Source organism: Micropterus salmoides, unplaced genomic scaffold, assembly GCF_014851395.1.
Source record: "Micropterus salmoides isolate LMB-PRFRI ecotype aquatic unplaced genomic scaffold, ASM1485139v1 Ms_hic_scaffold_2, whole genome shotgun sequence".
Classification (NCBI taxonomy): domain Eukaryota; kingdom Metazoa; phylum Chordata; class Actinopteri; order Centrarchiformes; family Centrarchidae; genus Micropterus; species Micropterus salmoides.
Window position 1 is genome coordinate 53181873 of NW_024041150.1, and position 16837 is coordinate 53198709.

Genomic DNA, 16837 nt, shown 5'->3' on the forward strand with positions numbered 1-16837 from the left:
ACCGTGGTATCCCTGTTCTTAATTGGCCAGCAAACTCGCCTGACCTTAACCCTATAGAAAATCTATGGGGTATTGTGAAGAGGAAGATGCGATACTCCAGACCCAACAATGCAGAAGAGCTGAAGGCCACTATCAGAGCAACCTGTTCTCTCATAACACCTGAGCAGTGCCACAGACTGATGGACTTCATGCCACGCCGCATTGCTGCAGTAATTCAGGCAAAAGGAGCCCCAACTAAGTATTGAGTGCTGGACATGCTCATACTTTTCATGTTCATACTTTTCAGTTGGCCAACATTTCTAAAAATGCTTTTTTTGTATTGGTCTTAAGTAATATTCTAATTTTTGAGATACTGAATTTGTGATTTTCATTAGTTGTCAGTTTTAATCATCACAATTAAATGAAATAAACATTTGAAATATATCAGTCTGTGTGTAATGAATGAATATAATATCCAAGTTTCACTTTTTGAATGGCATTACTGAAATAAATCAACTTTTTGATGAATTATATGACCAGCACATGTATAATGACTTTCCATAATCCTTATCTGTCACATTAATGTTTGTGTGAAAGCTGCTCAGCCAGTTTCTTCACATTCCAACAGCTGCTTCAGTGGAAACAGTTTAAAGTGAAACTCCAGTTTTCTCCTCACAGAGTCAGCAGATTATCAGGAGGAGGAAAGGGACAGCTGGCTGTGAACTGATGTCCTCACTGGGTTTCTGAAGACTTCCTTTAGTGAGAAGCAGATTAACTTTGTGCTTGTTGGAGTTTCTACAGGAAGATGAAGATGTTTGTGGTGTTTGTGATCCTCGTGCACGGTAAGATAACCTTCCTCCCTCTGATCTGATCATCACCTCAGTCCAACGTCACGTCTTCACGTCTTTAATCTGTGTTTCTTTCATCTTAACTAGGACTGTTATGATAACCACAATGTAATCTATTAATTTTGATTACTGTCAGAGTAATATCTAATGAATGCAGTTTCTCATGTGATCTGTTTTGAAGTGACATCATCAGAAAGAAGAAATTTAGTTTAAATCCATTTCTTTGTTTCATGATTGTACTGATGAAAAGTTGGACTGACTTCAGTGTTTAATGACATAAATCTCTGTCAGCTGTTTGTGTCTCTGACATTAAAATGTTTTCTTGAAATGAATGAAAGTGAACAGAAAAGCTTGTGTTTCCTGACGGCTTCAGTCATTTAGAGATTGATAAAGAAGTTTAGTTCTTGTGCAGATAATCAACAGGACTGAAGGTTCAGCTTTCTGTCTGTCAGTCTGAGACAGAAACTGGACCAACAGCTCTGACAAACATGAGGAAGCTGAAGCTCCTCCTCTTTCCTCAGAAGAGATCTGTGGTGATCTGGACTCATTCCAGAGAGCTGCTTTAACAAAGTCTGAACCTGAACTCTGAGCTGACAAACCCTTAAGTGTCAAACTCAGTTTCACTTCAACACAGCTGATCACAATAATATTACATTTTATTTGTGGGCGCCTTTCATAGCACTCAAGGACACCTTACAGATTAAAATAATTAAAATACATTTCAAGGAGGCAAATACAATAAAGAAAATCAAAACCAAGACAATTTAAAGATTAAGTTAAAATAGTATAGAGGGGAATTAAAGTAAAAAAAAGCAGTTCATTATGAAGCCGGTGGAAGGTAGAGTTATGTGGGGTAGGCCTTTCGAGTGTTCTGTTGAGGATGACACCAAGACTCTTGACATCGGGGGAGGAGGAGACACTGGAATTGGAAAGCAGTAGCACTGGAGCAGTCAAATAGGAAGGATGAGTATGATAAGAAGACCAGAATCAGCAGACATTAGTAGGTCATGGGTGACCTTGATTAGGACTGTTTCTGTGCTGTGGAGTCCGAAAGCCTGGATAAAGTGCACCGTTATGTGAGGTGGGTAGCTATTGATGGATACTGTCAATTTTGGTTTTGAAAAATGACATAAAATTATGAATAGTCCAGATTGTATAGTGAGATCAGATCATCAGTTAGTTTTTCTAAGGTGAGATTGTTAATTCCTATAGAAAGGGCAGGTAGGTCAATGTTGTTGATGTTTCAGAATGAGATGGAGCGGGGTGGATTCGTTTTGGGTAGTGGTAAGTTGACATTAAAAGAAATTAACTTGTGGTCAGAGATGGACAAGTCAGATGCAGTGCAATTAAAAGGGGTTAGACCAGAGAAACAGATAAGGTCTAAGATGTGTCCTGTGGGAAAATCACCCAGAATAATGACATTGGATGGGCGATAGATAGTGGCTAATATGGTAGGGATTTTTTAGCAGTGGCGACCAGGCGTGCCAGCGTTCACTTCCTCCTTACATCAATTTAGCAGCAAGCCTCACTCACTCAATCAATCAATCAATATATCTTTATTTGTATAGCACTTTTGTTTCAAATTAAAAAACTAGTGCTATGACAATAATGCCACCCCTTCCACACACACACCACACACAGAGTGATAGAGATTTAAAGGCAAATACAATAAAAACATGAGGTGAGGAAAGCGTTTGGCGGGCCCTCGCACGTGAAGGGAGACTGGAAGTATTGCAATCACGCCGCACATGCTGCAGCTCTGCCAACATGGCTTTTGATTATCACACGCTTGAGACATTGCATGAAGGACTTAAACAGTATATCCTGTGTCCCCTAGATGGTGATAGAGAGCACCCACTAATTATACGTTATGTCCCAGAAAATAGCTTTTTGGATCGTCTTGACGTGATACATGTACCACAGAAAGTTTGTACACTTAGGTGAAACTTTGGCCGGGGCTGCTCTGTAGGGGTTGCTAGCAAGCCATTTTGCCATGCGCATGTGCGAGACCCATAAAATTTAAAAAAAAGTTTGGTGACTTTTTTAGCATGTTTGGACCATTAAAAACGATATTCTTTTGGGGTCCTCGCACGTTTCATGCTCGGCCTCTAAGCTGTGTGCACGTACTTATGGAAGCTAGCTTGTGCCAGATAATAGCTGGACAGATGCAAAGATTTCGAAAATTAGGCAAATACCATTTCAATTGAAGGTTTGCTTGTTCTAATAATGTAACTAAAATCCAGTAACTGCACAGTATGCCGTGTGTGGCACCGGAAATACCTTCACATTTCTTTAACCTTACCTTACTTCATTTGAGAACAGGCAGCTGAGGGTTATTGCCACAATAATTGTTCACATTGTAATTATTCATAGATGCTTTAGAAACAATTATATTGTACTAGGTGTCTGTGAGTGTTGGGTGAAGATCAGTAGCTACTCTACCCACCAAAGAACAGATTATGGTTTTGCAGTTAATATATTTTAATCTACAGCTACAATACATTGTAACTTGCACCTGGTACCCTGGTTTGCAATGTAAATTTATAACTGAAAATTCTGGGTAACAACAGTTTACAGTGCTGGTAAACAGAGCTGAACGGTTGACAATTAATCACATCCTGTGGCAAGTAATGATTTTTTTTAACATGCACACAAATGCAATAAAAACAAATTATTTTGTCCTGGCTTCAAAAGGCCAGCCACACAGGGATTTATTATGCATGTCTTCTACTTAATTGTATGACTTGGAATAAGCACAAGTTGAGAACTGCATTAATCCTGCACTGGTCAGCTAATAAGGGACAGGCTGGAGTAGAACAAACTAACCTTTTTCAAGTAATACAGGAATGTAATAATGTCGTGTGTATAGCTTATGTGAAGTTGGATCAAAGGTAGCTAAAGTTAAATGAGGTAGAGAGGAACCTAGTATATATTTTAATTACAAGACAATTAAAGTATGCAGACAGTTGTAATGAAAGTTGAATGTTCTCCACTTGTTACCCTGTAGTTACACAGTCATGTTATGAAGTATCCACTTCACCCATACTTACACAGGAACAACAAGCTTTGTGCTGGTCTCCCGTTTTTACTCTTACTTACTTTACACAACAACAACAAGGCATGTGGGTGGAATATAAAAGGGTTTTATTCTATTGTTTGCATTGAACTGTAATTTATAGCTTAATGACAATTATTTATTCCTGTGCACTGTTTGGGGTATTTTCCTCATTGCTCTCCTTATTCTTCTTGTTTCTGTCCTCTTCTGACAGAGATGAACTACCACCAATCTCTTTTCTGCTTTTGGTCATAAAATATATTTTTTTTAATTGTAGCTGGTTAAGTGAAGAAAAGGTAACGATAAAGTTACTCCTAACATATATAAAACTTGGCTCAATAATAAGAACATTTAACACACATTGAAGTCAATAGTCAAGGTTTGTTTTTTGCTAAACATCATTATAAGCTACAGCCTATGACATTGCACACTACTTGAATTAGCCTAGCGGCTAGCAGACTTTGCTTCTGGTCATAGATTAAACATATAATTATATTTTTTATTACACAACACTGTTTTAAGTCGCTGCATCTCCCGACACAACAACACTTTAATTTTAACTGTGAATGTCTGGATGTACGTTTTATTGAACCAGAGCAGCTGAGATTGCCTTAAAGAGAGCAACAAGCTAGCGCTTTCAGGCAGCTCTGTTGCACTTTGAGATTGGAAATTATGAGTGACACAAGTGTGTAGAACTCTGGTGGAAAGTAATGAGACCAAATACTTTTACTGTACGCAAGTAGTTGTTTTCCATATTTTTACTTTACTTGAGTATTTTTAGTTGAAGCAACTTTATACTTTTACTTCGCTACATTACAGGAAACAATGACAAAATCATGAGATATTTGGCAGCTCCATCAAGGGTTGCGTGCTGAAGGTGCTGTCACAGCTTGGACGGCAAATGCAGTCAGGGCGTCTTGTTACTTTCGTCCCGTGTCACTTTCGCTCCAGTTTACCCCTATCTGTCTTAGTGTGTTCTTGGGCTGTGTTTGTTGAAAATACTCGTGAGTTTCTCTGATACTCCATACACACATGGAATCATGATGTTTTTGCGTTTCTTCTCCTCATTCATTTGTGCTGTGTCAACCACTGTAGCTGTCCTACGCTCTTTGAAAGGATAGGGGGCAGTGGTGAACTGGACTGATGGTTGCAATTCGCAACCTCGCTGCTAGATGCAACAAACCTTACACACTGACCCTTTAACCCAAACCATGATTTTTTCCAGGGGTGTACTTGGACTGAAATTCAATCTGGGACTTTAAGATGGAGAGGCCTTTTATGCGACAGCCATTTGGGGAAACAGAGAAAGAGTTTTTGCAATGTTATTTTAATACACATTAGTGTTTTTATGGTATACAGTAAATCAGATTGTACTGATGACCTTCAACAAACTTTATGATGACGATGACACCTGTCTGTTTAGTTTGTATAAGCAAGGCACCACTGCACTGAACAAGAGCAGGTCAAGTCTGAGTCAGTCAGAGTACTCAAATAAAATCAAAAACTAAAATGCAGTCCCATAAAATGCAGCACTTTGTATGTGTCTCAAGATTTTCATCTCATTTTCTAATTCTTTGCATAATTTGATTGCCTATCCAGTCCTGCCACTGTACCTGTCACTGTTTTGTCTGGTTCCACTAACGTCCTTCACCTGCAGGTCCTCCTCTTCCTTCTCTCCTTCCTCCTCAACATGACTGGGGTCATCGGCTCCACTGAGCCGATCAGATTTCAGCAAAAACAAGGATCAGTCCAAGTTGGGAGGGGCTGCTCATATCCTCCCTTAATTTTGAAAGTCTTAGTTTGGCCCAGACTGAAAGACTCACAAACAGCGTTCCTCTGCAGCTGGTCGAGCCAGCCGGCAAGCTAAGCGGCGAATCAGAAAAATAAAAACTTTTGGATTATGAATATATTTGTAGATCGTGATTTGTGTTTATAAAATTTTGTGACTCTACATTTAGAATTATATCTTTGTTTTGAGAGAGTTGTGAGAGATTTCCACTGTGACCCATCTACCATTGTGTCCCTGAGCACACGGGTTGGTATCCAGGGTGTCACGCTACAGTGGTTTCACTCTTATTTGAAAGATAGAACCTTTTCTGTTAGCTTTGGTAACATTTCCTCTTCCTCTGCAGCAATTAAGTGCGGAGTACCTCAAGGTTCAATCTTGGGGCCAATCTTATTTTCTTTGTATATGCTCCCCTTGGGCTCCATTCTCCACAAACATAATATATCTTACCATTGCTATACTGATGATACACAGCTGTACTTACCTCTGAAGCCAGGCATTCAAAGTCCCTACAGTCTATTTACAACTGTCTAAATGATATTAAGCGTTGGATGGCAATCAACTTCTTCCAACTAAATGGATTGAATTATTTGGTACTCAACTGAGGAATTATCAAAAAATTTGGGCCCCATGTCCATTAATGTACAACCCTTCGCTAGGAACTTACGGGTTATCTTTGACTCAGTATTAAAATTCGACAAAAATATAAACTCTGTTGTTAAAAGTAGCTTCTTTCATTTAAGGACCATAGCAAAACTTAAATCCATTCTCTCTGTTAAGGCCCTTGAATGCTCTTATTTCCTCTCAAATTGATTACTGTAATTCCTTGTACTCTGGCATCTGTCACTCATCTTTATCACGCTTGCAGCTTGTTCAAAATGCAGCTGCTAGATAGCTAACTGGTACAAGGAAGAGGGACTACATAACCCCAGTATTGGCTGCTCTTCACTGGTTACCAGTCAAATTTAGAATCGATTTTAAGGTGCTGCTAATTGTTTTTAAGGCATTACATGGACTGGCCCCATCTTATATTTCAGAACTCTAACGTTTCATCACTCCTCCAGATCCCTCAGATCATCAAATCATTCCCTCTTAGCCATCCCACAGTCTCGTATGAAAACAAAGGGTGACCGTGCCTTTTCAGTGGTGGCCCTGAGACTGTGGAATAATCTACCCCTGATTATTAGATCATCCCCCACCATCCACACTTTTAAGTCTCGACTTAAAACACATTTTCATTCTTTGGCGTTTGAGTCTGTTTAGGGGCACCTGCGCTTGTGTCTTTATTTATCTATTTTGTATCTAACTGCGTTGTTTTGCTGTATGCCATTAATTGTCTGGCCTGTTTTATTTTCTCTGGTTTTATCCATTTATTTATATATGTATGTATGTTTTTATTACGTCTTTTTCTGTATAACTTGTCCAGCACTTTGGTCAACTCTGGTTGTTTTTAAATGTGCTTTATAAATAAACTTGACTTGACTTGACTTGACTTGTGCAAGACACTTCAATCAATTTACCCCGATAGGGTAAGACATGAAATATGATTGAACCTCTCTGTCTGTTTGACCTCACAGTTTCCCAGCATACCTCAGCTGTGGAGCTGTATGAGGGGGAGGAGTTTGTCCTGCTGCCCTGTGAGTTTCCCCCATTGGACCTGAAAGACCCCACAGTGGTGTGGAGCCGCTACGATCTCAATCCTCCAACCGTCCACCAGCGTCAGCAGGAAGGTGATGAACTTAAAGACCAAAACCAGCTTTACAGCGGCCGAACATCCATGATGACTGACGCTCTGGAAACTGGAGACCTCAGCCTCAAGCTGACAAAACTCCAGCTCTCTGACAGCGGCAGCTACACCTGCACCGTCAGTGCGTTAGGAGGACAACAGAGAGTGAGAAACATACAGTTGAAGGTCAAAGGTCAGCAACAAACCCTAACACCTGCTGTAAATACAGGCCAGAGGTCATGTTCTTTATTGGCGCTTTTCCATCACCAGTAGCAGCTCAACTCGCCTCGACTCAACTCTACTCGATTCGGTTTGGCCGTTCTCTGTTTTCCATTGCAGATAGTACCCAGAGATAGCACCCCTCAATGTAGCTGGTCGTCATAGCGACGCCAATGTTGTAATGTTCAGTGCGACACAGACACCAGCGATCCAGATAAGCGGTATGAAAATCTTCCAGCTGTGTTTTCCTCTGCCGTTGTTGCTGCAGCGGTCTGTGTGACGGCGGGATCAGAGGGCTCTGTGAGCGAGCGGCTGTGGGCGAGCTCCTCCCGCGGGTTAGCGCAGGCTTCCCCAGCCGCTACTTGCAGAGCTCCTCAACTTCGAAAACTTTCAAGCACATTTTTGTTCCGACACCATTTCTTGTAAAACTGTCAATATTCAAAATCTACACAGTTGATTTCTCACCTCAAGCCTTCTCCGAATTGGAATTAGAGATTAAATTATATACGAAAACTGTAAAACATAAAACTTCCTGTTGCTGGCCTCTGTCTGGCGCGTGCACTGATGATGCAGTGAATAGTGACGATTCTCTCTGACTAATTAGCAGTCTGCAGTGTTTTCACGTTACATTTTAGTATCGCCTCAACTCGCTTGGAACCTCGACGGAGGTGATACAAAAAAAGTACCTGGAAGCAGGTACAACTTTTACAATGGAAAACCAAAAAAGGAGAGTCAAGTCGAGACGAGTCGAGCTGGTACTGTGCAGTGAAAAAGGGGCTTATGTTTCTGGTTCCCACAGAACATTTTCCATCCTGGGCCAAAGTTCTCCTGGTTCTCCTGGTTCTCCTGGTTCTCCTGGTTCTCCTGGTTCTCGGTCTTGTTGCTGGGGGTCTTCTGGTACATTTCCGGCACTATTTCATGTCAGGTATGTCACTACTACTACACTTCCAGCATATGAAGGTCTTATTGGAGCAAAACACCTGAACACCTGTGACAGTGGAATCTGTCTCGTATCAGCTCGTCTCTTGTTTTTCCAGTTCAGATCCAACCATACCCACTTCAGTGTGATGACAGCCTCAACGTATGACACCTACTGTAAGCCCCCCTACATTTTTGCCTTGAGGGGTTGAATGTGGCATTTTTGGCAACAAACCACGTAAACGTGAATCAGTCATCTTTACTTTATATAATGTACAGGAAAAAATGTAAGAGAGAAGTAAAAGCTTTGTAGAAAAGGCTCCAAAGTTATGTCAGTGTTGCTATTATTTAGTACAGTTGACCATATTGGGCTTTGTGTTTTTCCGTTATTTCCATTTATTTAGCGCTTGTAATCGGGTAGCCAAAGCAAGTGCTGGTTTGTATATTATCTGACGTCACACAGTTAGTATGCTGTATGATAGAGATAGTCGGTCAGCTGGATTGTAATTGTGAGCTGCACCTTTCTTTAGAGTGTGCGTAACTGAGAAGAGTAAGTACATCTGTGAAATTGCGTTTATTTGTCAAACCAGTTGTTATTTCTGCTGTTTGATGTGTAGAGTTTAGGAGTTTAAAGGGTTGCTACGCATACTAATTGGCATTCGTACATTCACTTTCGAGCTTTGGCTCATCTGATTTGGTACGCCGGGTTAAAAATATGTAATATTGTGTTTAGACATGTTTATACTTTACTGCTTGTTGTTAGGATTGTTCAGTACTTGGTGGTTGAGTAGAATAAGAAGTGGTGTTAAATACTGTTATTTGGAGCGCTATCAAGGCTTCTGAATCAAGGCCTTGCTAGTGCGAACGGAACATAGCATCCGGTACGGGGTTTTCACAATAAAAGCAGCTAGGCATTTAGTCAGTTGGAGGCTACAACGCGTATCAAAGATGACAGGAAGTGCTGTCTGTTAGCGAGAACTTAACGCATTGTAGAAAATATGAGAATCCCATATAATAAGTGTTAGAATCCTTTCTTTCTGCTTATATTATTAGAGTTTAAGAGAAATATAGTCATATTCTGACTATTGTTTTTGTTATGTTTAGTAACGTATATTAGTGCTTAAGGAGGAGTGACTGTATGCATATGTTTCCTTTATTCATTTGTATTTGTTTCTCTCTTTATAGAAACCACACTTAGCATTGCACTCACCAGTCAGATGTGGCTTAACATGGCTGATGTCATCCAGGCAACCAATCAGGAGGCAGCAGCAGGCCCTACCAAAATAGGGTACTTGTGCAGCACTGAGTTGCTGTTAGTCTTTCAAACTGCTGCAGTAAAACTATGAACAGAAAAAGCTCACTCCTAATGAGTTCCACAGAGCAGCTGTTCTTGCTGAGAAATGCTAATGAACTTTAAGTAATTGTAAAGGGTGGTGCAAACAAAGATTTTGGCTAAAATATTTTTCATTGTTTGCAGTAATACCATCCAAACAATAAAATCACACATAAATAATGTATCTACAAACATTTCTAAATTTAATTCAACAACATTTTTATGATTGGTCAGTAAATATGTTTATGTATTTATGTTTTCAGTTTTTATTCAGCCTATCGTTAATTCTATAGTCCGGAATCATGCAATTCTATGGATTGGTTAAGCATAACACATAGTTGTTTATATTCTTCACATAGGCACTATATTGATAATTAAATGTGTATTTAATAGCCTATATATCTCTCCAATCTCTTATTAAATTAATGCTGATGTGTCTGACTGTATACCTCAACCTTAAAAAACAAATCCTACCATAATGTAGACGTGCTTCTTTTGCATTGTAACAATATTTCTTAACTATCTTAGCAGTATATGTAAACCAGCTTAATCAGTCAGGAAATTAGTAAGTTTCTTTAAGTCATTACACTGTCTCGACATGGTGTCAGAAATCTGAAAGGCTACCGTGCACCACACAGAACACTGGCTGACAAATTGTGACGTTTAGCCTGAAACTCATCAAGTTCTCCCTCTTTCATCGTCATCGGTACTTTTGCATCCACTTTTGTTTCAGAGGGGACGTGGGGGGTTTCTCGAGCTGCCGCCTCCATTTTTCCAACTCAACTTGTTGCCAAGAGACCCTCCCTTATCTGACTCCGATTGGCCCTGAACCTGACGGTATAAATGAAACAGCGAATCTTGCCCAATCAGAGGTAGAGGGATGATTTGCATGGGGTGCTGCATTAAAGACAACTCGGATATACGGGACAAACCGCATCCCGTATTGATTCAAAACGGAATGCGCTATTTAATTCTCAAATACAGGACAATTCCATATTTTAAGGGATGGGTAGCTTGGATTCTCAGTCAAATCTCAGCAGCTTCTGGTCACTTTGAAGGGATGAAGATTTCTTAGTCTGTGAACAGCAGGGCCCAGTGAGAGGAGCTGGTTAGCTTGGTGTTGCAGCCTGTCGCCTGCAGCTCTTTATCTAATAGCTCACTGTGGCTGCTCCTGACTCTTCCATTACTCCCTGTGTAATGGTTGTGGTTAGGGCATGAAGAGGGATGACTGTTTTTCACATTTTATTGGCTCCTGCAAAAGACATTGCACACATTAATTGCACTTCTACTTCCTTCATCAGCGCAAAAGCACACTGAGGCAATGTCAGACATTTAAAATTAATTACAAGTTAATTAATTTAACATTACAATATACATTTAGCTCAGAGTGAATACCACTAGCCGCGAGCCATTAAAGTTTTCAGAAAACAATTAATATTGATTATGACAAATCCATAAAAATGGTATATATATATGTAAGAGAAGCATAACAGGGATAAAAGCCAACTTGTGTTTCACCAGTTAAATGCTGAAGCTGCAGGAAATGTTCACTGTTTTTCCCTTGGTAATACTGCAGATATGTAAATACTGCAGTACTTTGATCAGTGGGCCACAGGCTCAGTCAGCACTGTGTTACCTCATTAGACGATAGATAGCGACTGAACATTTATTTAATGAAAACCTTCAGATTCTAACTTTAATAAAGATTTGATTGATTCCATCTGACAATAATACTCAGTGATTTAATAAACAGTCAGTTGTGCTGTTGATTGTAGAGACACCAAAGACAACACTGTCTCTGTTAGATGGAACAATGTAAGTAAGGAAGTAAACTTTTTTTATTTATACAGCTGGTAAAATAAGTATTGAACCTCTCATCATTTTTCTCAGTAAACATGTTTCTTTTTAAAGGTGCTATTGACATTCAATTTTCACCAGATGTAACAACCCAATTATCCATACATAAAAAAAGTTCAGAAATTAAGTTATGTGTAATATTGTGTAATGACATCTGCTTAATGAAATGTATTTATTACTTATAAATTCAGATTATTGGCTGGGCCATTCTAGCAGCTTTATTTTCTTTATATAACCAAGTAACAACCAACTGTTGTCTTTATTATAATAAAAAGAGAATAACAGAGAAGTACTACAACAGAAAATCAGCAGGTCCAGAGACCTGCTGCCTAGGACAGCTTCGGGCATCTGGCCTAGAGCAAAGGGAGGTTTTTATGTTTTGGGGAACTGAGATCTTCTCTGTCACAGGAAGAGGGGGAAATCACCAAAAAAATCTCACAGCTCTGACCTAAACTCTAGGAAATGTTGACAGACTAACGTAAGTACAGAAGAAGGAAAGGTTAGGGATAGAAACAATATATATCTATAACACCTAACAATAATAGTAGTAATAACAGTAATAATAATAATAGTAATAATAGAAGAAGAAGAAAGAGAAATACTTTATTAATCCCACAAGGGAAAACTCAACTTGGTGCAGCACTCCCCCAAGCGGGTGGGGGATTACGGGCATACTCAAGGCCATCTTCGGCAGTGCCCAGGAAGTGAGCTGGTACCTCTCCAGCTACCAGTCCACACTCCATATCTGTGGTCCGACAGCGATCGCTGTCTGAGCGATAAGAAGAAAGGAGGGGGGATTACAGTGTTTGTAAACAACAGATGGTGTAATGTGTTGCAACACATGTTACTGTGAAGGACCATTTCTGTAGCCCAGATATCAAATTGTTAGCTGTGAGTCTGTGTCAATACTTTCTGTCCAGGGAGTTCACATATGCCTTTATTATGGCTGTTTACATCCCACCATCAGCCGATTCTGAAGCGGCGTGTGACGTCATCCATTCAGTTACTGCCATACTACAAACTCAACACCCGAATGCTTTCATTGGAATTTCTGGAGACTTCAATCGCATGTCTCTTTCTGCTACAGTAGTAGAAGTAGCAGTTACTAGGTTATTGCTCTTGCATTGAAAATCCCAAATTCAGTATGTCCGAAAAATAGAATACTACTTAAGACCGATACAAAAAAAGGATATTTAGAAATGTTGGCCAACTGAAAAGTATGAGCATGTACAGCACTCAATATTTAGTTGGGTCTCCTTTTGGCGGAATTACTGCAGCAATGCGGCGTGGCATGAGTCCATCAGTCTGTGGCACTGCTGAGGTGTTATTAGAGCCCAGGTTGCTCTGATAGTGGCCTTCTTCTGCATTGTTGGGTCTGGCGTATCACTGACTGTGGAAACTTTACACTGGACTTCAAGCAACGTGGATTCTGTGCCTCTCCTCTCTTCCTCCAGACTCTGGGACCTTGATTTCCAAAGGAAATGCAAAATTTACTTTCATCAGAGAACATAACTTGGACCACTCAGCAGCAGTCCAGTCCTTTTTGTCTTTAGCCCAGGCGACACACTTCTGACGCTGTGTCTTGTTCAAGAGTGGTTGACACAAGGAATGCGACAGCTGAAACCCATGTCTTGCATACGTCTGTGCGTGGTGGTTCTTGAAGCACTGACTCCAGCTGCAGTCCACTCTTTGTGAATCTCCCCCACATTTTTGAATGGGTTTTGTTTCACAATCCTCTCCAGGGTGCGGTTATCCCTATTGCTTGTCCACTTTTTTCTACCACATCTTTTCCTTCCCTTCGCCTCTCTATTAATGTGCTTGGACACAGAGCTCTGTGAACAGCCAGCCTCTTTAGCAATGACCTTTTGTGTCTTACCCTCCTTGTGCAAGGTGTCAATGGTTGTCTTTTGGACAGCTGTCAAGTCAGCAGTCTTCCCCATGAGTGTGTAGCCTACAGAACTAGACTGAGAGACCATTTAAAGGCCTTTGCAGGTGTTCTGAGTTAATTAGCTGATTAGAGTGTGGCACCAGGTGTCTTCAATATCGAACCTTTTCACAATATTCTAATTTTCTGAGACACTGATTTTGGGGTTTTCATTAGTTGTCAGTTATAATCATCAAAATTAAAAGGAATGAACACTTGAAATATATCAGTCTGTGTGGAATGAATGTATACATTATACAAGTTTCACGTTTTGAATGGAATTACTGAAATAAATCAACTTTTTGTTGATATTCTAATTATATGACCAGCACCTGTATTTTTTTTGTTTTGTTTTTATTGTAAATACTATATTTTATAAATGCAAATGTAAATGCTCTGTATTTGTATAGTACCTTTCTAGTCTTTTCGATTACTCAAAGTTCTTTTACTCTACATCACATTCACCATTCACACACATTCATACACTGAGCCTAAGTGATCAAACAGAAACAGACACACATTGATACACTGGTTTTCATTGCCTTATTATCAATGTGCTCAACACTCACTTAGAAATGAAGCACATGAGTGTTTTCTCTGTTGCTTGCATCAGCCACTATTCTGCTAAAAATCTGGGGACACCGGGTCTGATTCAGTCCTGTGCGCCTCCAAGCTCTCTCTGACTACAGCGACATCACGGCAGCTAACGACTTGCAGTCCACTAACACAACAACCGGCGGAGCGATTTGTTCACTAGCCTCTAGTGATGCAGCCATGAGCTGCCAATTAACGCTATATGAGATCCGTTCTGCCACTGTTTACTTCGTAATGTTCAATTTAGATTTATTGTGGTTTTACCAATATTCATGTATACAGCTTCTCCACCGTGTCAGTTGCTGTAACTAGTGTGACCCACATAATATACACTGCAACAAAATGGGGACAACAACATAGAGGAAGAGCCATCCACTAACTTACAGTAAAGTTACTTATTGCTGTAAAAAGTGTCATGAAGTGGGACACAATCTCATTATAATATTCAGTCCAGCTCACTAACCGTTTTGTTATCATCAAATACATTTGGCTGGCTCAGCCTCCGGGGAAAGATAAACTGATAGTAAAGATAGTTATTGCAGTGGGAGTTTACCTGAGTTTCCAGCATGTTGTGTGAAGTGTCTGTCTGTCTATAGATGCTGTCACTCTGCCTGTGTGAAAAGCCATGCCGTTTCTGCGTTTATTGTGAGATTTCTGTATGAAAGTGGTTTTGTTTTGGATTAAGCTTGCTCATGACTTCAAGTGAGCACGCATACGAGCACACACATGGTTGCATCTTAAAACCGCATCGCTAGAGGCTGCTGAAAACTACATAATGCCCCTTTAAAAGCTTGTCTATAAAGATGTGTGTAGGTGTTTTCTAAAAATTTCCCAAGAATCCAAAGCTCCCAAGGCTAAAGGGAATTCCAGAGCCTTGGAGCCACCACACAGGAAGCACGATCACCTCTTGTCTTAAAATGTGTTCTGGGAACATTTAAAAGGTCTCAGCCTCAAAAGACCTCAGAGAGCTACCAGAGGTGTGTGCTTGTAATAGATCCTGGATATAACAGGGAGCTTGTCAAGGCTCTGTAAAGATTAAATTTTTTAGTACTGTAAAACCAATCAGAAGCAAATGAAGGGCCTTCAGTACAGGAGTGCTTAAGCAGTGTTCTCCTGCTGGTCTTAGTCAAAAGTCCCAATGGGAAACATTTCAGAGTTCCTGCTGCTGTCTGTACAGCTGATGTTGTGCTTTGCTGTCCTCTCAGTCTACCAGATGGAGGTGGAGGAGGGGGTGGAGTCTGTCGAGCTACCCTGCAAAACCAGAGTTCACCTGCCTGAAAATGTCACAGTGGAGTGGAGGGACAGAGACTACAGGAAGGTCCGTGTGTATCAGAATGGCTCTGACCAGCCTGAAGAACAGGACAGGTTTTACAGACACCGAACAGAGATGAAGAGAAACCTGCTGAGACCTGGAGACCTCAGTCTGACCCTGAAATACCCCACAGACAAAGACAGTAACACCTACACCTGCACAGTCTACAGCAGGGAGGGAGACATCCTGATGAAGAAACAAGTGGATCTTGAGGTCAGAGGTCAGTGCTGAAGATACGGGTCAGAGATCAAAGTATGAAGCCTACCAGCTCCTGGTTCAGGTTCAGAAAAGATAGAGGAACGAAAACCACCATCTGATCTTGAACCTGAAAGTGTTTTAGTATTTGAAGCAGCAGCAAGTGGAAATCAGGACCAAAAGTGACCTCTGAGTGAAACCTGAGTGTGAACTTCCTGGACTGTAACAAACTGCACGTGAACATAATCCAGGCAGGAAAGATGTTTCCTTCTAAACATTTTGTCAGAAACATTTAGTTAATGTTACAGCTCATTTGTAGGAGACAGCTTTTATATTCAGGGATCAATATCTGTAAACATCAATCAGAGAGAGGTCATTCCAGTTTCTGTCCCCTAAAGCCAAACAGTTAATCTAAAAGTGAGCCATGGATCCTTAGAGATTTCTCTCTTCCAGGTCACATTCTGTTCTCGAAGACTAAAGGATTTCTCCTGAAAAAACAACAGCTGTACTCATTTCTGCAGTTTGTTTGGAAAACGTTTCAGAGTGTTAAAACTTCCATCTGACAATAAAACTAATGATTGTAGAGACACCAAAGACAACACTGTCTCTGTTAGATGGAACAATGGGACATATTTCAGAGTTCCTGCTGCTGTCTGTACAGCTCATGTTGTGCTTTGTTGTCCTCTCAGTCTACCAGGTGGAGGTGGATTCAGAGGTGGAGTCTGTCCTGCTGCCCTGCAAAACCACAGTTCACCTGCCTGAAGACGTCACAGTGGAGTGGACGGACAGAGATGATAATGTGGTCCACATGTATCAGAACGGCTCTGACCAGCCTGAAGAACAGGACGAATATTACAGACACCGAACAGAGATGAAGAGAAACCTGCGAGACCTGGAGACCTCAGTCTGACCCTGAAACACCCCACAGACAGAGACAGTAAGACGTACACCTGCACCGTCTACAGGGAGAGAGACATCCTGATGAAGAAAAAAGTGAATCTCAAAGTCAGAGGTCAGTGCTGTAGATACAGGCCAGAGGTCAGAGTTGTCGATACAAGTCAGAGGTCAGAGCTGTAGATACAGGTCAGAAG

The 16837-nt window shown here is 40.6% G+C and overlaps 2 protein-coding genes across 2 annotated transcripts in view; both read left to right on the forward strand.

Annotated features, from left to right (window-relative positions):
* The window catches only part of LOC119912627 (coxsackievirus and adenovirus receptor homolog), a gene marked incomplete in the record, with an annotated part of 333023 nt that extends 332208 nt beyond the window's left edge, over positions 1 to 815 (forward strand). The window contains 1 exon segment of the mRNA XM_038731906.1: positions 658 to 815. Within this exon segment, the coding sequence (XP_038587834.1) occupies positions 658 to 701 (44 nt within the window).
* Positions 682 to 16656, forward strand: LOC119912041. Its single transcript, XM_038731014.1, has 5 exons — positions 682 to 821; positions 7246 to 7587; positions 8413 to 8538; positions 15445 to 15771; positions 16436 to 16656. The coding sequence occupies exons 1-5, from the start codon at positions 785 to 787 to the stop codon at positions 16654 to 16656; spliced, it is 1053 nt and encodes a 350-aa protein (XP_038586942.1). The 5' UTR covers positions 682 to 784.
* Positions 16657 to 16837: the final 181 nt, after the last annotated feature.

Coding starts and splice junctions, on each gene's coding strand:
- LOC119912041 (XM_038731014.1), top strand. CDS start 785: ATGAAGATGTTTGTGGTGTTTGTGATCCTCGTGCACG. Junction 7,588..8,412: donor CATACAGTTGAAGGTCAAAG/GTCAGCAACAAA, acceptor TGGTTCCCACAG/AACATTTTCCATCCTGGGCC. Junction 8,539..15,444: donor CCGGCACTATTTCATGTCAG/GTATGTCACTAC, acceptor CTGTCCTCTCAG/TCTACCAGATGGAGGTGGAG.